This window comes from Melospiza melodia, chromosome 14, assembly GCF_035770615.1.
Source record: "Melospiza melodia melodia isolate bMelMel2 chromosome 14, bMelMel2.pri, whole genome shotgun sequence".
Classification (NCBI taxonomy): domain Eukaryota; kingdom Metazoa; phylum Chordata; class Aves; order Passeriformes; family Passerellidae; genus Melospiza; species Melospiza melodia.
Window position 1 is genome coordinate 6,909,459 of NC_086207.1, and position 21,294 is coordinate 6,930,752.

General features: G+C 44.8%; 1 protein-coding gene across 18 annotated transcripts in view; it reads left to right on the top strand.

Moving 5' to 3' along the window:
* The window catches only part of LOC134424662 (rho GTPase-activating protein 7-like), a 57,205-nt gene that overhangs the window by 25,651 nt on the left and 10,260 nt on the right, over positions 1-21,294 (top strand). For 3 of the 18 annotated variants that reach the window (XM_063168571.1, XM_063168570.1, XM_063168578.1), the window contains exons 2-5: positions 15,693-15,764; positions 17,262-17,343; positions 18,634-18,697; positions 19,891-21,209. In XM_063168571.1, coding sequence (XP_063024641.1) covers positions 15,693-15,764; positions 17,262-17,343; positions 18,634-18,697; positions 19,891-21,209 — 1,537 coding nt within the window. Of the gene's footprint in view, positions 1-8,559; positions 8,691-8,743; positions 8,784-8,843; positions 8,986-13,240; positions 13,670-15,692; positions 15,765-17,261; positions 17,344-18,633; positions 18,698-19,890; positions 21,210-21,294 lie in introns of those variants that run through there. The other 15 variants (XM_063168585.1, XM_063168588.1, XM_063168576.1 and 12 more) reach the window with 14 other exon arrangements.

Below are 21,294 nucleotides of genomic sequence, written 5' to 3' on the forward strand. Positions count from 1 at the left end.
GTTAGGTTCTCTTGATAGTAGAGACAGTATTGTCTCCCCTGCTTGGTGCCCTTTTGTGTATTTAGAGAGCTAAATTTTAGGAAGGGGGAGTGCATTTTCCATCCAGCCATGAATGAAGTCTTTCAGTATTTTCTTCTCAGTATAATACTGAGAATATACTGAAAGACTTCAGTAGACAGAGCATTTTAGGTCAGTACAGGTGGGTGCTGGAAAGAGGGGAAATCAATTCCTGTGATAGACAAGAGAGCTGGACATTGTCTATTTATTATGTTAAATATTTATCTCCAGAGCTCTAATATACTCCTAAAATATTTTAAAAGCTGGTTTTATATGTCAACTTTATTCTCATCTTTCAGTAAACAATTACCATGCAGAGAATAAAACAAGCTCCCAGGCATTGCTGAGATACACTGTGGTCTATTAAGGAGGCTAAGCCTACTATAGCTTATGAATCTGCTTTTATGTTGCCTTTAAATTGATTTGACATCAATTCCAGGCCTATTGTAAAAATGAGATACATGATTAAAGCAGCACTGTCATCTTTCTAAGGTATTTCCACTTTTCAGAGCTGCTGCAAAGGAAATTATTTTTAAAGCACTCAGAATATTGACCTGTTCCTTGGCTCTGGTCACGATCCATGGAGGGGCTGCAAGGGGAGCTCCTCTGTAGCTCCCTGACTAGACAGCACATCTTGTACACTCAGAAAATGGATTTGAAAGTTGCTACTGCAATTTTATACTTTGCCTTACAGATACTGATCTGCAGTTTCCTTTTCTTTTTATTTTTTCCCCTCCTCATTGGTTGCTTTATTCTTGCTCCCTTTGACATCATCTTCTCATTGAAAGTGCTGGAGTAAAAAGCCAAATATGTGCTGCTTTTCAGATGAAAATGCTACATATATTTATGGAATCTGTTGAGGCTATTTATCAAAATCTTTTTGTTGTTATTTCTCCCAAACAACCATTGCATTTTGAGAAGTTTACCATTGGCTAACGTTAGTGATTCAAATGAAAATTTTAAGCATCTGTCATAGAAATGAGCACATATAAAACCCCACAGGAATAGAAAAGAGATATTTTCTCAAAGATTCCAAGGAATTATTTGCTGATGATAAATTTGAGCCAGGAGATCAAGTGTATCATAAAATCATTTATTTGGCTCAAATTGACCACCATTACTTTTTCTTTCTCTGTTATTGTCACACTCCTGGAAACAGATTGGTTAATGCTTGACAAGTACCTCTGAAAACAGTTTCAGCTTATGGGGGGATGCAAACTGGACAGGGTCATTGTGGTGTTTGCTGCTCATAACAAAGAGCAAAACTGCAGGTAAGATCTTTTGGTCTCCAATTATTCATCTGGACAAAATTGTGGCTTTGCAAATAATGAAGCAAGGATGTGACCATGGCCAAACTGTGGAGCACTCAAGTCAGTATTAGTTATATCTTTTTAATCATTATTTTATTAAAATCCTGATTACCTTTCAGCTTTTACTATTCTATAATTTCAATTTCACCAATAAATTGCCAAAATTTCCAAAGTTTATACATTCTAGTGCTTCTTAGACACACAAGTCACCATACATTGCTCTTTGCTCTTTGATAATAAAAGCCTCCACGTTCTTTTGCCTCCCATTGCTCACACTGATGGAAATGCCACACCACTGGTAATAACTCAGGACCCAAGCTCTGACATTCAGATTTCTTTATTTCTCTGGCACCTATTCAGCTCAAAAGCAAGGAGTTCTTGGAAACACTCACAAGCAAACCTGTTCTCAGGGGATTTCCAAGTCTGACTGCAGGCACAGATAGAGAAACTCAGGACAATCTTTGAGATGGCACTTGCCTGTTGCTGCTTCCTGAGCTGTTAACACAGGTTGTTAGAAACAGAAACTATATTTTCATGTGCAAAATCAATCTGATAAAATTAGGAGGTACTGGCTTTGGCTGATGGGCAAAAAATGGACCTGCCCAGCTGTTTTGATTTGTTGCTGGAATGAGCATCCACTGGGCCTTTGAAGAATGCCCTGTCCAACCACTTTGCTGAGATATAATGAAGATAGGAAGAGAGATAAGCACAAAGTAGTGTTCTGCTGTTCTGGTCAGGAAGAAACCACTGTTTTTCAAGAGCCATGACTGAAAGAGGATGCAGGTTTGGACACAGATCCCATCTCGCTCAGTCTTGGTCCCCAGCAGTGTCACAGCAGTGTCTGATCTCCAGGGGAAGGGCTGAGCTGTCCCTCTCTGTGCCACATCACCCCCTCAGCCAGGGATGCTGCACACTGCAGTCTCTTGAGGAATTTCCCTCTGTGACACTGTTTCCCTGCAAACCAAACTCAAACCCTGGTGAGATGGTGGAGCTGCACCAGGGAGGGCTCCTGTTTATGCCAAGGCATTTGGCTCACACTGCCCTTGCTGGAGAAGGGAACAGCTCAGGCTGGGTTGGTGAACAACTCCACACCTGCTCAGAGGGACAGAGCAGCACAGAAGGGGTTCCTGTTGGTTATTGTATGAAAAGAGTTTTATTTCTCAAGTGTTGTTCTAGAATGGATCACCCATTCATGCCTGGTAAGACATATAATGGGCAGTCTGGCTTTATTTAAACATCTGAAAATGTCCTGGTGAGTTTGTTCTCTATGAGCTGCTGAACTGACAGTCCCTCTGAGCAGGAATGAGGTTCTCAGGTGTGCCCAGCCTGCAGAACCCTTCCAGGAGACCGAGAACATCACTGACTGCAGGTTGTGTCTCAGGGCTGAGACACAGGTGAGCTGCTTCTGTCCCCAGCTTCTCCCTCCATGTAAATATCCCTGTTGGACAGCAGCAGTGAGGGCTGGTGGAACTCCCATCCAGGGCACCAGCAGCTGGCTGTGGAACAAGGCTTTGTGAATCCAAATCTGTGTGTGGGAGCAGTTGAAAGAAGATACTTTTCTTTTCCCTACAGTTCCACACATATTATGTAGAGGAACTTCACACATTTTGTGATGATCTGCCTGCTCCCATGTGTTTGTCTGGCTCTCCCACATCATGTAATGTTTTTGGCAATGACCACCAGTGTCCAAGGCAGGACACTGTGTTCACTGATGCCTGGGACACGTGCTGGTTGTGTGGGGACTCACTCTTTTGGATTTGTTCCTCACATGAAAACTCTCAAGAGTTTCCTTCTAAGGAACATTAGTCTCAAAAATTTACTCTGGAGAGTAGCAGATTCTAGCTGGACTGCTTTGCTTGAAAAAACATTTTGTCATGTCTGAAATTATGTTTCTTTGATTAAAAAACAAGCATTGCTGACAGTGCTTCTGTGTGGTGCACAGCGGTGAGAGGCATCTATTCCCAAATATCTCTGGGCCAAATACAAGCAGGTGCACTCTAAAAGCTTCCTCAGGACCATTTCAGCAGCTTATTCATTCCTCTATGAAGAGTCTGCTCTTGCTGGAGCATAAATAAACCAAGACCAAGTTCTGTTATGATCCTAGAAATGCATTTAAACAACAGAGATGACAAAACCCTTTAGTGAAAATACTGGGAGTAGGAAATGTAAGAGATTACAAGCAACATTTTCTTTTTTTCTGCAACCTAGGCAGAACTGGTTTTTTCAGCTTTGGCAGTCAGATGTTGACTTTAACTCAAACTTTTTCTGCAGTGTGCTTTCAATCCAGTTATATTTATGCAAATCGTGGACTAGATTTTGGAAGAAAGAGCTGAAAGAAGCCTCCAAGGCTGTGTTATTGATCAGGGCTTTCCCTCCTTGTGCAGGTCTGGTTGGAGCACAGATTCTGCTCTGCTCCTTCCGAGCCCTGGCCAAGGCTCTGCAGCTTAAACTTTCATCTGGAGACTTCAGAAGTGTCCGTGGCTCTGCCTTCAATATCACCTTTGCTTAAAGTGGCTCTTGAGATAGAAGTAGTTCAGTGATGAGAAAATCAAAGTGCTTACTCTGCTTGTTTTTGTGGCTGGCAGGGGCTCAGAGCTGTGATTCTGCTCTGGGTACCCCATTCCCTGCACTAAATAAACTCCTCCATGCTCTGTTCCTAGATATGGATGCTGGACATGGATTTACAGCTCCATGCACCCATTTATCCTGAGATTTTTCATGTTAAATGGTCTCTGTGCATCTAAGAAACAAGAAGTTATGGTTTTTGTTGCCAGCATTCTCTCACCCACATTTTAGGAATTTCAATAGTTCTGAAATATTCTTCAATTTGTTTAGTCAAACCCTAAAAGTTCCTGAGAAAATCCCTGGAATTCATCCTGATAGCATAGTGTTTTCCTCTCTAAAAAATGCTTAACTTTTAACAACAGAAGGCAAAAGCTTAATTCCAGCTTGAGATTTGACCTGCTCTAATGAGAAACAGATTACACAATTTTAATGGAAATTGGGGCATCAGAACTTAAAGGAGGAAAGATCAAATCAATTGACACCTGCTGGCTGAGGCAAGATTGTGTTGTTTTCCAGGAGCAACAATTCCACAATATTTCCTTTCATAACAACAGGAGTAGTTGTGGTTATCATAGGAGCAGGTAAACAGCCATATGAAGGCATTGACTTCTTAGGGATATAGGAATAACCAGGAAATTTTACATTTCCATTTTAAAAAGGGCTTATCTTTGAATCTCAGTTGTTTTCTTGTATTAGAAGGGGAATTCTCCCTGGGTTGGAATTTCCAGAAGAGGTAAGGGTGGGTAGGGTATGGGTAATTCCTAAAACCATTTGGTGTTGTTGTGACCTTATAATGGAAAGCTGGGTTTAGAAAGGAAGATATAAAAATTAGAATTAATGATGACCTGATCCTGTTAGGATACATAACAGCATTTTCTAGAGTTCGGTTCTGTGAAAATAAGCTTGGAAATGGGATAATGCTTTATATGCTGCAGGTTTCACTGGAATGTCCCAGTGCAAGCAGCCAAGCAAAGTTCATTGGGAGGTGGAGATAATAACATGAAAACCATTTGGAAGTTTTTAATCATGTTTTAAGATTTTGATGGTGAAGTCTGGAAAATCACATCTAAATGGTTTTGATTCCAAGAGCTTTTCGAATTATTTGGACCCAAACCATTTTATCTTGACTTTCAGCAAAATAAAACATTGTTAATTTCAGAGGGCGACTGAATGTGCTTATTTTCTCCTACTTATGTTCTCACACAGCTGCCTTCTGACAGGAAGTCCAGAGTGGTAACAAATGCCACTGCTATAATGTGATGGGTTTAGGTTTTGACTTCACCTCAACAGCATTTCAGCATATCCAAGAGTCTGCATTTAACAATATTATTTTCCTCGTTTTAATAAATGTTTAAGACTTTATTCAGCTTACTCCTGTCACAAGAGAGGAAAAATAGTGACACAGTGTTTCTGCCCATAGATCTTTCACCCTGCAATACAAGTATGTGCAGTTTGTCTAACCTCTCTTGCATCACAGATGATAAAGTTTCAGTCTTTGCCCCTGGAGAAATACTTTTCAACCAATGGAGTTCCTTCTCAGGAATTTTTGGTTTTGTTAACCTTTTTTCCCCTCAATTTCATCTAATTATTTTCAATTTTAAATCCTTTTCTAGTGAGCTTATTAATTTTCTTCTTTCTAACTGACAGTTATTCCCTACCACCTTTAACATCCCCCTCTTTGAACTGTCTCAGTGTATTGCCTGTATCTTTTTCTGCATTTTTCCTCCCAATTGGTCTAACTTGTTAATTAATCATTTGGCTTCTCTCTGAACAACTTGTTTCCATAGAAATATCTTTCTTGATGCCTCCTAGTATAGTCACAGCTGAAGTTAGGTTCCTTGATCTCCTGTGTTAACTCAAGATGATCAGAGAAGACATAGAAAACAATTACTCTGGGATCTTACCAGGAGAAAGTTAGAAATGAAATGTCACTCATCTTGGATTCATGGAAAGTGTTGAGGGAGAGGGGAAGGAAGAAGTGAGGTGATCTCTTGTAAATGTAAGGAAATATTACAGTGGCAGGAATTGAAATATGCAGGGAGCTTGGCTTTAATGGGAGGCGACCCCAGTGCTTGGCACAGTGAGTGTCTGAAACACCTTTGGTGACTTGGGGTTCTGCAGAGTTTTGGTAAAGCATGAGTGAGGGATTCAGCACAGCAGGCTCATTTCTAAAAACAGTTAATTTTGGTCATGCAGTACTTTGTGAAGTTGTTTAAAAGGACCCTCTCTAGGATTGTTTTCACCACATTTGATGGAGGTGGAATGTGAGTGGTTTGGAGCTGCTGTGGGCAGAATCCCTGCAGGAGCTGACTACAGTCGGGTTTGGCCAAGGCTTGGAAGGAAGCCCAAGGTCAGAAAGGTTCTGGAGAGCCTTCAGTGAGGGTAGGTGGGTCCAGAAAACAGGAAATCAAGCAACAAGGACCATGTGGGGAAAATGATCCCATTTTCCAGGTGTCAGTCCCAAACAAACAAAGCTTTGAGGCTCTAGTGATGTTATTGTGGTCCTTGGAGAGCTGCAGATCTGGGAACTGAGAAGGTGAGCAGAAACCTGGGAACCCAGGTGAGCAGGAAACTTTTTCTTGTCTCTCCCTCCAGATTGGGAACCTCCAGCAGCAGCCCCACAAGTCATCATCCAGGCAGCTGCATGTGGAGGGTTTGAGAGGCTGTGAAATACCCAAATCCCCTTCTGAAGCTGAGACATCCTTATTGCAGACACCCTTCACTCCAGCATGGAACCTCTGTGTGTGGGCTGGACCTCCTCTAGTGAGAGGCAGATGCCAGGATTCCCTGGGTTTGTTGTCCTCTAGGATATATAAAATGATCAAAATGGAGGAATGTGCTTCCTTCCTGCACAGCCTTCAGGAACTCCTCACTCAGTGCTGGGTTGGACTGAAGGAGTTCACCCCTAAGGTTTTATGTGGGTCTTTCCATGGCTGGTAACCCACAAAAAACTAGGAAGCTTGATGGTAGTTTGCTGTTAAAGAGGAAGCAAATGAGCATTTTAGGGTTGTGCACTGTCATCTCATGGGAAATGCCCAAAGGAAAATGGGTGGGAAAGAGAAACTGCAGGCTCTGGTTGGAGCATTTCATTTCTATGGATGGGAGCAGTCTGCTGATGTTATCCCCAGATTTAAATGATACATTCTGTCTTCCTAATCCAAGCACATAGCTGCAAATTTAATCAGAGCAGGGTGTGTTCTTTTTATATGGCTTTGGGTGGGTCTGGCAAAAAGCATTTTCTTAGGTAATCATGTCTAATGCCATATATCACAGTACCCTAATTTCTTTAGTATTGTGTCACCCAGGGCCAATATCAAACATCTTCTTCATTGTGCCGAACAAATTGCCATTTAGGAAGCAATTGCACAGAAATAAATCATAGGTCTGTGCAAATTTTGCATTTGGTTGTTATACAGAACACTAGTGATAATGAAACACACCCATAAATTATAACCTCATTAGGGTATAATATTCCTAAATAAGATTGGGAAAAAGAGGACTTCTTCATCTATAAGAATACTTATTTTAATTAAAAACTTTTGTTTATCCATTTCATTCAAATTCTTATTTTCCCTGCTGTGTTTTGGACTCCAAACTCTTAAGAACCTAAACACTGCATGAAGTTTTTCTACATAAATTTAGAGTCTGGTCTGGCTTCCTGGAGTTGTTCACAGTCTGAATTACCTTTCAACCTGTGTAAATTAACAGCATCCCACCCTTCCAACTGTCCTATTGAAAGGTAATGCCTGACAGTCCAGCAGATATAAAATTATTAGGGATTTAAAGTTAACTTCTACTGAAATAATTTTAAACTTTTGCTATGTTCTTCTGAGACCTGCCTACATTCCACTCTACCTGTTGATGGTTGTTCAGCCTGCAAAGACTGATCAGGGTTTTTTATTTGATTTTGTGCTGCATCATTAAAAGCAAAAAGTCAAATCACAGCAGCAATGAACTACAGCAAATGCAAAAAAGTCGAGTCTGTTGCAGAGGTTGAAAACCATGCTAATATGATTTCAGCACCCAGGTTCCTTGCTCAACTGCACGGGAGCTTTTCAGATCACAATCCAGACTAATTCCATATAAGCCAAATAAAGCCCAGGTTGTGTCTGATCCATGAAAAGCACTGTGGCGAGGGACCTGCCCTGCAGAGCACCGTGAGCTGGGGCACACTGGGTACCGGGGATGAGGGGTCGGGTTTCGGGATGGATCCCAACCCCAGCCCTGCTCTGTTCCTCCTGTACCGCTGGGCACCGCATCTCCTTCGGCATGCAGCGTCGGGCCGGTGCGCTTGGGCAGGGCAGAGGCAGCACAGTTCTGAAGGGAAAAAAGGAGATGATTTTGTAAAACTTTGAGGAATTGGCAAAACTTGAAAACATGGGGGTAAGCCAGCGAGGGAAGCAGGGGATGTCGATTTGCCTTGGTGTGAACGAGTGCGGGGCGCGGGTGCGGGACAGCGGCTCTGGACGGGCAGGGACGGGCAGGGACACCCGGCAGGGAGCCGGGACACCGGCAGGGAGCCGGGACACCGGCAGGGAGCCGGGACACCGGCAGGGAGCCGGGCCAGCCCCCCTGGGCACGGGTCGGGAGCGGGGCCGGGCGGGGCTCGGCCGGGAAGGGCGGAGACAGCGGAGAGAGCGGAGAGAGCGGAGCAGCGCCGGCGGGACACGGGGCTGTGGGTAGGCGACAGCCCCGGGGAGGATCCACGTCAGTGACAGCCCCGGGGGAGGATCCCGTGGGTGCAGATGACATCCCCAGGTGAGGATCTTGTGGGTGCTGTGGCAGATGACATCCCCGGGGGAGCATCCAGTGGGTGCTATGGGCAGATGACATCCCCAGGTGAAGATCCAGGTCAGTGACAGCCCTGGGTGACGATCCCATGGGTGCTGATGACATCCCCAGGTGAGGATCCTATGCGTGCTATGGCAGATGAGAGCCCCAGGTGAGGATGCCGTGGGTGCTGTGGCCAGATGACTTCCCTGGGTGAGAATCCAGTGGGTGCAGTGGGCAGATGACATCCCCAGGTGAAGATTCAGGTCAGTGACATCCCCAGGTGAGGCTCCAGTGTGTGCTGCTGTTTCCATCGCTGCCTTGTTAGTGTGACAGCAGCTCTCTGGCTGTCAACACTTTGGATCATGCTCTTCCAGTAGCTGCTGCCTTTACTGACTGTTTGGATGCATGTGGAAAGTTCCAGGTGGGTTGTCTGATTTTGTTGCGTATCTTCGAATATCAACAAGCTCCATCAGGGCAGAGTGACCCAGTAAAAGTTTGTCCACTGCCCTGGCCTCAGCAGGCTCAGCACCGACTTAGCAGGGGCAATAATCCAGCTTGCTTTTAGTTACAACCACTTACTGGGCAGTCTCTGTTGGTTAAATAGTTCCTTACATGTAGGTTGGACCTGTGGTGTTATTGGCATTTTGTATAATTAAGGAAAACTTAGTGCTATGCAGTGAAAGAGCACAGACAGTTCACTTGTTTTGGGGTTTGTTACTTCTGTGCTATATTATATTATTATAAACATATATATATGTTTATTGGTATTGGCTCTAGTGCAACCAGCAGTACCCTCCCTGCTACAGTTCCTCCCAGAAATCTTGCATCAAATTTTTCTCAATCATGTACAAGGGTCCTGTGCACAAACATCCATAAGGAGCTTCTGCCTCAGAGAAATGTGGGATCTGTTCCTGCTTCACAGCCAGCAGGGCTGGAGCACAGTGAAGCAACATATCTGGGATGAGATTGCAGGGAGATACATCCCTTACTTACTTGGATAAGGATTTTCCAGTGTGGATTGGAAATTAGAGAGTTACAGTCTCATTTCTCCTGAAGCTGATGGGAATTAGGTACCAACTTTCCTTGAGCCCTTCAAAATTGCCATAGAGCAAACACTGCCTTCTCTAACACACTCAGAAGCAATTAAAAGATCAGGCAGCACTGACAAACCAGTTAATGTGGTTTACAAAGAAAATGCCTTTAAACTTGTCTGGGTCCCAGGAACCAGGGGAGGAAAATGACAAGGACCTGAGTAAAGGCTTTACTATCAGCTTGGGAGTCCTGGTAATCAGCCTGGGAGCTGATGCCAAGGAGCTGGATAAAGATGCAATTAAGGTTGCCACAAAGTTCTGGGATACATTGCAGTTCCCAGCTGTGATAACTGAAGAGTTGGCTGCAGTTCCAAAACACCAGCATGATAGTAAAGTAGGAATGAAAGGACAAATATCTTGGCCTTTTCATTTTCCAGACATTTATGTTCACTATCTGCATGGAGCCTAAATTATCCTGGCTAAATTCCAAGCTATAATCTGTTTTTTTTTTCCCCTTCTTCCTCAAGTGGGCTAGTAAAGTACAATTAAGCTTTGATATTTTGCATTGCACAAGAGAAAACAGAATAAACATTTCCACTTATTTATGATCCATCTTAGCTCTTGGAGAGTTGGACAGTTTTACAAGTCCCTGGCTGCTTATCTTGGTCAGTGCAAACACCCTCCTTTGAAAGCATTGCTTTTGAGCCTCCAGCATGGAGCAGACATCATGTTCCCACTCTCTTTTCAAGTAAAAGGATGTAATGTAAATAAAAACAGTTATTAAAAATCCTGTCACAGGTAAAATGCAGTTCTGACGTCCAGAAATCAGAGTTCCAGCACAGCAAATGCATTTTTCACAGGGTGTGTGTAAAGTGTAACATGAAATGCCTCATTAGCAGCTGTAAGTCACAGGGAAGTCACATCAATTCTTACAGCACTAGGAAGATGCACAAAACAGAAAGATGTGATGGGAAACTCATCCTGTGATGTTCAAAGGGAACTGAAAACCCCTTGTCACTTCCAGCAGCACCAGCAGCCAGGACAGGATCTGAGTCAGGGTGTGAAGGACCTGCCAGTCCCCAGCCCAGGGCTCCTGAGCTGCAGGAAGATGTGGGGCAGAGTTTGACATGAGGCTGCCAAGCCTGCAGTGCTGGCTGCAGTTCTGGGGGCTGGGGATGGCAGTGAGGGCTGTCAGGGAGGAGAGAGGCAGCAGCATTGCCCTGAGAGGCACAGCAGGCAGGCTGGGGGCTGAGGATGGCAGTGAGGGGTGTCAGAAATGAGGAGAGAGGCAGCAGCATTGCCCTGCTGGCACAGCAGGCAGTTCTGGGGGCTGGGGATGGCAGTGAGGGGTGTCAGAAATGAGGAGAGAGGCAGCAGCATTGCCCTGCTGGCACAGCAGGCAGTTCTGGGGGCTGAGGATGGCAGTGAGGGCTGTCAGAGAGGAGAGAGGCAGCAGCATTGCCCTGAGAGGCACAGCAGGCAGGCTGGGGGCTGGGGATGGCAGTGAGGGGTGTCAGAAATGAGGAGAGAGGCAGCAGCATTGCCCTGCTGGCACAGCAGGCAGGCTGGGAGCTGGGCACCCTGGGCACCTGCTTGGCTCTGGCTGCTGAGGAGGATTGCTGCCATTTAGAGAGGAAAGAAAGGTCCTCTGTGTAATGAGGGAGGTTGGGAAAGAGCAATATCCTTTGGGATTGTTTCTGTTTCGTTACAGAGTGGTGCAATGTCAGTCAGTGAGGAGTCAGTCCTACCCTCTGCTCTGTTCTCCTGACTGCTGGGCATGTTGAGAAATCTTTTCTTTGCCACAGCCATCACATTTGCATCCCACAGGAAAGGGGACAAGGAGGGTCCTGCAGTAGCTAATGCAGGAGTGCTGCAAACAGCAAGAAAACCCCTCCAATTGTTCTTATTTCTGCCATGGTTTTGGAAGGTGTTCAGATTTAAATCCCTTTAATTCATGAAGTCCTGATCACCATGTGATTCCTACCTGTTGAAACTGGAAAACTATTTTGGATGGAGATAGAAGCAATGCATCTACCATTGGTTTTTAAAACCTGTTTAAAAACTGCTTTGAAAAAGACCTCCAATGAGACACCTCTGTGAAAAGCAATACATTTATGTAAAGGTTTCACAGTAGGCTGAGCTCCCTGGCCTGGACCCACCACTGCCCTTGTCCTGCCACTGGAACCTATCAGAACATGTAGTAGCCAATTCAGAAAGCTAAAACTTCTTAAATCTCATCTTGGCAAACAAGAGTGACTCATTTCCTGCCAGTTTGGCTGACAGGACCTGCTGGCATCAGCTCGGGGTGGCAGTGAGGAGTAGGAGCTCACAGCTGGGCAAAGGAAGAGGTCTCCTGCTTTGGCAGCGGCTCAAAGTCACACTGCATCCTGGCAGCAAGGTTCACTGTGCTGTGCTTTCAAAATGAAACTTACATTGTCCCATTTTATGTAGAGTACTTTAAAATTTGAAGTACAGTTTGATTCTTTTTTAGCTGAAGTTTGCTCACCTCACAGTAAGGCTGCCTGGCCTGTTGGATACACTGCTGTCACTGGTTTGGGTTGCTGCCTCTGCCTCGTTTTAAGGAAAGTGCTTCTTGTCAGGAAAACATCTCAGAGACAATGCCCAAATACCCAAATCTCAGCACAGATGTCTTTCCTTTGCTGCAAACAATCTGGTTAGCAGTGCTGTTCATTCTGACAGGGATTTAATTCACACTGCAGCACCTGGTTTGCAGGTGCCTGGTGAGGAGTGTGGGTCCTGCAGGCTGCTCTCAGGACAGTGCTCAGATGGGGACACAGCTCAGCCCAGGAGAGTGCAGTCTGCTCTCAGGATGGGACACACAGCTTCCAAACCCAGGACAGGGGCAGGAGAGGTGTCCCGTGACCGTGTTCACAGGGGTCTTAGATGAGGGAAGAGACGAGGATCTGACTCCGTGTTACAGAAGGCTTGATTTATTATTTTATGATATATATTATATTAAAACTACACTAAAAGAATAGAAGAAAAGGTTTCATCTCAGAAGGCTAGCTAAGCTAAGAATAGAAAGGAATGAATAACAAAGGTTTGTGGCTCGGGCTGAGAGTCCGAGCCAGCTGACTGTGATTGGCCATTAATTAGAAACAACCACATGAGACCAATCCCAGATGCACCTGTTGCATTCCACAGCAGCAGATAACCATTGTTCACATTTTGTTCCTGAGGCCTCACAGCTTCTCAGGAGGAAAAAATCCTAAGGAAAGGATTTTCCATAAAATGTGTCTGTGACAGTGTCCCAGCCCTGGTGGAGGCTCTGGGGCTGCAGGGAGGAGGGTGCATGGGGAAGGGGCAGGGCTGGGGCACAGGCAGCACTCTGAATGCTCTGTGCAGGGGCCTGGGCACAGAATGTACCTGTGGGACACAGCACAGCCAAAGGGTGGCACAGCCCATGTGCTCTGTGTTGTTTCTCATAAACATCTGGTAGTAACCTACCACCCCTAGCCTTGGGGAAATAGCTGCCTTGGCAGGGAGGAGCTGCTGGCAGCCTCTAAACTAGGAATATTAAGTTTTGCAGGATTTTTTTTCCCCATCTGCTTAATTATGAAATCAGTTCAGGAGAGGCAGGTGACACATTTAGGTCGCTCTGCTATTTCAGTTTTGCAGAAAACACCCAAAAGATGTTAAAAATTGTCATCCTCTGGTCTAGGCCAGGTTACTCCAAGCCCTGTCCAGCCTGGCCTTGAACATTTTGAACACTTCCAGGGGTGGGGCAGCCACAGCTGCTCTGGGCACCCTGTGCCAGGGCCTCACCACCCTCACAGGGAGGAATTTCTTCCCAATATCTAATCCAAACATGCCCTGTGATTGTGCAAAGGTATGTTAAAAGGCCTGGAGATTTCCATCAGCAAAGAAAATTCCCCCAGCTCCTCTGTCCTTGTTCTATGGAAGAAGCCAACTGTAAGTGTGTATTTTCAGTCACATTCATTGAAAATAGGCTCAGTAGGTGCAAAATATTTTTCTGCCTTATTTTTTCTGTTCTATTTTGCATCACTTTTCATGGTTTGGTTTGGTCTAAAAATGGAGTTGTGCTTTTAATGTGTTGGGAACTGGGGAAGCTTCAGCCCCTCGAGAGTCCCTGTCTGAGCTCAGGATTGCTGTGCTCAGGCTGAGGTCTGAATGAGGACAGCTACAGTTCCTCCACAGCTGAGATGGCTGAGTGGATCTACTGGAGTTTTATATGAAAATCACTTTGTGAAAACTTTTAATGTTAGGCTGGTCATCCTCCTAGCTCTTTCCTACAGATAGCTTTCCTTTTCCTTTTCCTTTTCCTTTTCCTTTTCCTTTTCCTTTCCCTTTCCCTTTCCCTTTCCCTTTCCCTTTCCCTTTTCCTTTCCTTCTTCCCTGTGAATACAATGCTTGTCTTTTCTTGTCTCCAGTAAATGCTGTGTTGTGGTAAAGATTATGATAAATTATGGCACTAAATATGGGCTCACAGAATGTGTGTGATCCTGTGGGGCTGGGCTCACAGAGTGTGTGTGATTCTGTGGGTCTGGGTTTATAGAATGTGTGTGATCCTGTGGGGCTGTGCTCACAGAATGTGTGTGATTCTGTGGGGCTGTGCTCACAGAATGTGTGTGATTCTGTGCTCACAGAATGTGTGTGATTCTGTGGGGCTGTGGTCACAGAATGTGTGTGATTCTGTGCTCACAGAATGTGTGTGATTCTGTGGGGCTGGGCTCACAGAATGTGTGTGATCCTGTGTGGCTGGGCTCAGAGAATGTGTGTGATTCTGTGGGTCTGGGTTTATAGAATGTGTGTGATTCTGTGGGGCAGGGCTCACAGAATGTGTGTGATTCTGTGGGGCAGGGCTCACAGAATGTGTGTGATCCTGTGGGGCTGGGCTCACAGATTGTGTGTGATCCTGTGGGGCTGGGCTCACAGATTGTGTGTGATTCTGTGCTCACAGAATGTGTGTGATCCTGTGGGGCTGGGCCACAGAATGTGTGTGATTCTGTGCTCACAGAATGTGTGTGATCCTCTGGGGCTGGGCTCACAGAATGTGTGTGATTCTGTGCTCACAGAATGTGTGTGATTCTGTGGGGTTGGGCTCACAGAATGTGTGTGATTCTGTGAGCTGGGCTCTGCTGTGCCCCTGTGGGGTGTTCCAGCATTGCTGGCCACAGCCTTGCCCAGCTGTCACAGAGCGAGCAGTGAGTTCCTGACATCTGCTGTGCTCATTGCCAAGGGCTGGAGGTAGTTGGCAAGGAAATAAATATTGATAGAGCCTAGCAACAGGTACTCCTGAGAACTCTTGTTCTGGGAATGCTTAGGCCGTGGCCAGTGTTATTAAAGTTGTGAGAGCATTTTAAGTTTATTTATAGGGTTTGTTTGAGTCTTATCACCATCTCTCAGCGCTGGAATGCACGAGCAGGCTTTGCCATGTGAGGGCACAGATGTGAGCCCCACACCCTGCTCTGGTCACTCGTTTCTACTGGCAGTAGATGCTCCATTGCCCCCAGCTCAGGGACAGCTGATTTACCCACCCTGTGTGACATCCCAAGTGTGTGTTCCAATCTATCAATCCTTTATTTGCTTATCTCAATAGTGTGAGTGACTATTGCAGAGCTACATGCATTGGAGACAAAGATTTATTCCTTTTTAGCAATATCCTAGCAAAACATTAATGCACAAAATTTCAGAGAGTGTGCCAGGTGAAATTAGCTTATCACTGCTGATTTACCCTGCTGTGTGACATCCCAAGTGTGTGTTCAAATCTATCACTCCTATATTTGCTTATCTCAATAGCATGAATGACTATTGCAGAACTTTGTATGTGCATCGGAACAAGGATTTATTCCTTTTTAGCAATATCCTAGCAGAACATTAACACACAAGATTTCAGAGAGTATGCCAGGTGAAATTAGCTTCTCACTGCCTCTGCTGAGCACTGTCCATGAACAACTGTGTGTTCTCCTTGCAGAAATTGAAGCCAGAGAAGCCTGCGACTGGCTGAGAGCTGCTGGATTTCCCCAGTATGCTCAGCTGTTTGAAGGTATGATCACAAAGACTTGCCAAGCAGCTGATGCTGAATTTGAGTGGAATTGTTCACATAAATAATATATTTTAGAACCTGACACTTCTGATGGAAGCACTTCCAAATTCTGTTATATCTTCATGCCAACCTGGAGGAAAGGAGTGACCTGGTGTGATTTCTTGCAGAAGGGACATCTCAGCAGGGACTCAGTACAATTCTTTAAAGGACCAAATCTTCCCTGGTTTTCTTTTCCTATTGTTAGACTGTAACTCAGTCAAATTTCTGCTTTTGTTATTTTTAGTTGCTTATAATTTTTTCAGGCTCTTTTCCTTGGGGTGCTGGAAGTGATGTTTCCAACCACTGATTGCATCCAAAACTCCTCTGAGGCTCTGCAGCCTGTGATCTGAGTGAGATTGCTTTATTGGTGTTTTGAAAAAGAATGTTGCAAAAAATCATCTTGCAATCATAAGTGCTCAGGAGGAATATTCAGCAGCAGCCAGCCAGTCAAAAATGCAATTTCAGCATGTTTCTATGTTGTTAAAACTACTAAGTGTGCTTATTTCTTGGGAGGAGGTATGGGTTTGTTGAGAGCTTGTATAATTTTTCAGGCCACACTTGTGCATATACCTTAAAACTGTTCTTCTTTAAAATATGGTTTTTGTAGTACTTTAAAATATGGTTTTTGTTACAAACATTGAAAGTAACAAAATCTAACCTAATTTAAGAAAGATTTTATCAAAGACCCACAGTTAAAGCACAACATGAACTGCTCTCATTCCCACCTCTCCTAGTCACTGCAAAATTGAAAATTTGCAGTAAAGCCAGTAGAGCTGGGTTTGAAAGCTGTATATCATGAAACCTGGAAATGCTTCCTGTCTGCCCACAGCAGATTGTGTTCCATAAGCTGTTTGTTGGAAATGTGCATTGCCATCCTTCTGGAAAATGAATCCCCTGCCTTACCTTGCTGCTTATGCTCTTTCCTGACCTGGCTAGCAAAATAAAGCTTATAAAATAAGCTAAGAAAATACATATGGACCCCAGTGGTTCCCTCATGTGCCAGGCTAAATCTCAGGAGCTGAAACACTGAACTCTTCATCTCCCAGCCCAGCATGATGTGTCAGGCTCCCTGGAGCTCAGAGAGTGTTTCTCATGAGCTGCATTGCACCTCACCATGGCAAAAAAAAAAAAAAAATAATAAATCCCTGCTTTATCCTGTAGAAGGTGCAGAGAACCAAAGCAAATCTAAAGGTTATTTTGTGTTTCTCATCAGTGACTGCAAGCTCCTGGAAATGCAGAAGGGCTTGTCCACCTGTACCAACAGCAGCAAGCAGATCCTTGTGTTTGTTCCCCCCCGTGCCCTAAGGAACTGATCCTCACTTGCTGGAAGGATGTTTGCATGAGTGCACAGCTATAGAAATAGAAGTAGTTTCATTTCATCCTGTGATAAATAAGCTGCAAAACTGAAAGTCTTTGCAATTGCAGCTCAGATTTCAGATTCAACTTCTCTGTTCACAGATATGCAGTTTCCCATTGATGTAAAAACTGTGAGGAGAGATCATGAGTTTTTAGATGGAGATGCAATTGAATCACTGTTCAGGTAAACATTAATCATGGATCATCTTTGATACCCCCAGCCCCCCAGTGACTTGTTACTCATCTTTTCATGCCTCTGCTTTTGTCAGAGAGGAACAAAGTCACCAAATCTGTGACTGAGGAAATCACTTCACCACAGTTTAGTGCCAATATAGTTGGTTATTTTAGGAATTAAAAGGTAAAGTAAGCACATGTCTGCACTCCCTCTTTAGCCAAGCTCTCAGGGATGTTACACTGAGCATTAAATATCTTTTTTGTGATGAGAAATGGCTGCAAGCTGATTAAAAATAACCAGCTCCCTGCAAGCATGGCAGGCTGCTCTCTAGGATCATGTGCAATGGAGTGTAGGAATTTCCTCCAACTCCTGTTCCAGCAGATAGACAGAAAAAAATTACCTGCATGAGATCTGCTCTGTTTTCCTGAATATTTTTTGGGTGAGAAGCAAAGGAACAAATGAACCTGCACTGGCAGTGCCCAGTCAGACTCAGGGCCCTGTGGAATTTCCCCAGGATCAGAGCCAGGACAGTGTGAGGCTCCTGCTTCAGCTGGTGCTGCAGTTACTGCAGCTCCTCATGAGGAGATTGGTCAGCAGAGTTTCTACAGCAGAAATGATGATTTCTAACACTTAGGGCACTGCAAAGTTCCTCTGCTGGCGAGGTGTTCTGGTCCTTTTCTGAGCTCCTGCTCTACCTGGGGACCAAGAGGAGTTGTTCACACTCACATCTCTAAAGCACAGCAGATGTTAGAGAACTTTGGGTATATTTTGTTTCTTGATGTCACTTCTGTCCTGATTGCTCCTTGGAGAGACCGTGTGCCTCGTGTTGATGCCACCTATTGTTTGACATCTAAGTGATTGACTAATGTGGGGACCTTACTGATTCCACAAGCTTTAATTAAAATTATAGATAATGAGTCCTTCCAGAGATACAGGTTAACATCTTCATTTTAAATTTTTTTGTTGAGGAGCCCACACAGAATTTAATTTCTTTTCAAAATCTTAAATCAATATGAAGTTTTTCACAATCATTAGCACTAATAATATGATTTTTTTTTTTAATTAGATTGATTATTGTCTTCTCTAGTTTAAAGATGGCAGAACTGGAAGTGTGAACATCATGGTGTTGTTATTTGTGCTGGTTTTGGGGCCAGTGTATGGGAGCCTCTAGCAGAATGTCAATCTTTGACAATAGTGAAGACTCCCTGGTAGAAGATCACAACTAGTTTGGTGCATGTTTGTTTTCAAGCAATAAAATAGCTGAAATGTAAAACTCCTGTGTTTTTTCTCAAACCCTAGAAGGTTGAACACATTGAACAAGTATGCATCAATGAAAGTGGAAATAAGCCGTGACAGGAATCGGGTATGTCTGTAACATACAGTTCCTGTTCTGATTAAACATGTGTTGAGCTGTCGTTTCAAACACCTGGGTTCAAAAGTGCATGAAGGATTAGCAATTCCTGAACTTTCCTTTCTCTTCCATGCCACAAAGTTCTGCTGTTTGCATGTTATGTTGAGAAACCATAGGGATGGAGATTGCTGCTATGTAATGTTTGAAACTTTGCAAGGCAGGTTTCTGAAGGTGTGGCTTCTGAAACACTTAAAAAATTTGATTTGACACAGGTTACTGTCCAAAAATTCACTGTGGTGGGAGAAGTTGCCCCAAAGCCCCATCATGGCTATCATTGCTTTCCTATGTAGTTTCCCACCTTATGTAAGTGCTGAAAGGGAAATTTCACTCCTGTTGACTTAAAGAAATCCAAAGGGGAATCCAAATGTTCAGCCAATACAAGCTGAGTGGGTTTTAGCTGTGCTGTCTTTGTGCTCTGCCACTGCAGCTAAATCAGAGTGGTGCCCACAGCTTGGCTGGGCAGCCCCAGCTCTGCCAAACCTCTGAGCCACCGGGGATTACCTACAGGACTAGAGAGAAAATAATGCCAAATTCTGGGGAAATGTCTGGGTTTTGGAGAGTTCTGCTCTCTCTTGGGGCAGAATGGGGCAGGAGAAGAGGCAGGTGGCTCCCATCTCTGCAATGTTTCACTGTCCCAGTGTTCCCTCAGAGTGGGGACAATCCAGCAAAGGGCACCTGGTGCAGGTGGGAGCTCCAGAAGGGTGCACAGGTACTGATGCTGCACAGCCCCACAGCTAAACACTTCTTTACCTGAAAATGGATGGGTTTTGGTCATAGAAGTGTGAGAGTGCTTGATTTGTTTGACTTTAGGAAAGGCAGTGTAAACCCAATACAACTATCTTTCAAAATGCTTGGATTTGCCACAAAACAGGATTTTTCACCCTTAGATCAAATCTGTCACTTTTTCCTGTGGTCACTTCCCAGAATGTCAGCATGCTTGGGCATCATTTGTCAGCCTATTTTTCAACTAACTTAGGGCAGATCTTCAATGTCTGAGTGGTCACATTTCCCTGTGTTAGTTGTGGAGGTTTCAGAAGTCGGCAGAAAATTTAAGTCTACATTTTATATTAAACCGCTTTTTGTAATTTAAAATTTGCCAAACGTTGCCCTTGAATTTGTGTTGTTTTTTTTTTCCTCCTTCCCAGAGTGATGACTCTGAGGATGACGAGCCCTGTGCCATCAGTGACAGGTGGGCCTACGAGAGGTGCAGCCAGCGCTGGTCTCGCGTCGGGAGCCTGGCAGCTCTCCCAGCAGAGCAGGGGGCTGGAGCTCCCACCCCAGTGCTGAAAATCACCAGCAATGAGGACAGTGTCTGTCTGGATCGTGGTGACAAGCACGATGTGTCCTCGGTTCACAGCACCAGCAGTGCTGACAGTGACATTGTTAACTCCCAGAAACCTTTTGAAGATGTGGAAACCAGCACGAGCTCCTCAAGGTGTTCCTCAGTTAAAGTACCTTCACTGGACTCTGCTTTTAGTTGTTCTCCTCCCCCCAGCGAATTTTTAAATATCACCAGTGAGGAGAAGCTTTTGGACAAGTCACCATCTAAAAAGAGGAAGAGCCTTCTAAAGAAAATGGAGAAGCTGCACTTAAGGAGCTGCAATTTAAGGAGTGGTCAGTCAAAGGCCAAACCCATAATAAGTGAACCTGTTCTTCTGGAAGGACTTAATGAAGAAAAGATGAAGATGCTGAACTGTGTAAATATTTCTGACCTCTCTGGCATCCGAACAAAGAACAATTCTCCCTTTTCTCCCCAGAGCAGCAATAGCAGCAATCAGTCTGTGAACAGCAGCACAGGGAGCACTGCAAGGCCTCTTACAAAACCAGGCAGCCCCTGTGAAGGAAGGAGGATGCATGCAGAACACATGGACACCAGCAAGCTGCTGCTGGGGAACGATCTATCCCAGCAAAACCTAAAAAATGACATGACATTACCAAAGAGCCAGATGTTTCAAATACCACAAGGCCACAAGCCTGGCACTTTCCCCACAGTGCTTACAGACAGCTCCCTGTCTGCAGACAGCTCCTCTGTCAACTGGAGGACTGGGAGCTTCCACGGGTGCAGGAGGAGCAGGAGCAGCTCCAGGGGCGCCAGGAGCCCCGTGCTGGGCAGGGATCAGAGGCTCAGTGTGTATGACAACATGCCCAGCCCCGAGCTGCAGGGCCTGGAGCAGCTCGGCGACGACGACGTTTTCTCAGAGCTGAACAGTGTCATTGCGGATGTCAATGGCCTCAAAAAGCTGGTGGATCAGTGGACTGAGAAGTTCTCAGATGATGGGGATTCTGACTTTGCCAGTGACTTGGCCTCTTTGTGTCCACCCTCCCCTAAGGAAAGCTCTGTTGAAGCAGAGGGCTCAGAAGATAAGGCAGCAGGGGAGGCTGGGGGAGAGAGCAGCAGTGGCCTGGGCAAGGAGATTGGTTCTGCAGAGCTGGCATACATCACAGACTCTAAAAACACCAACAGGTCAGCCATCCTTGGGTTTGCCTTTGATTCTGTCCTCTCAAAATAGAATTGATTTACCAGAACAAAGTCTGTCCTAAGTAGCAGG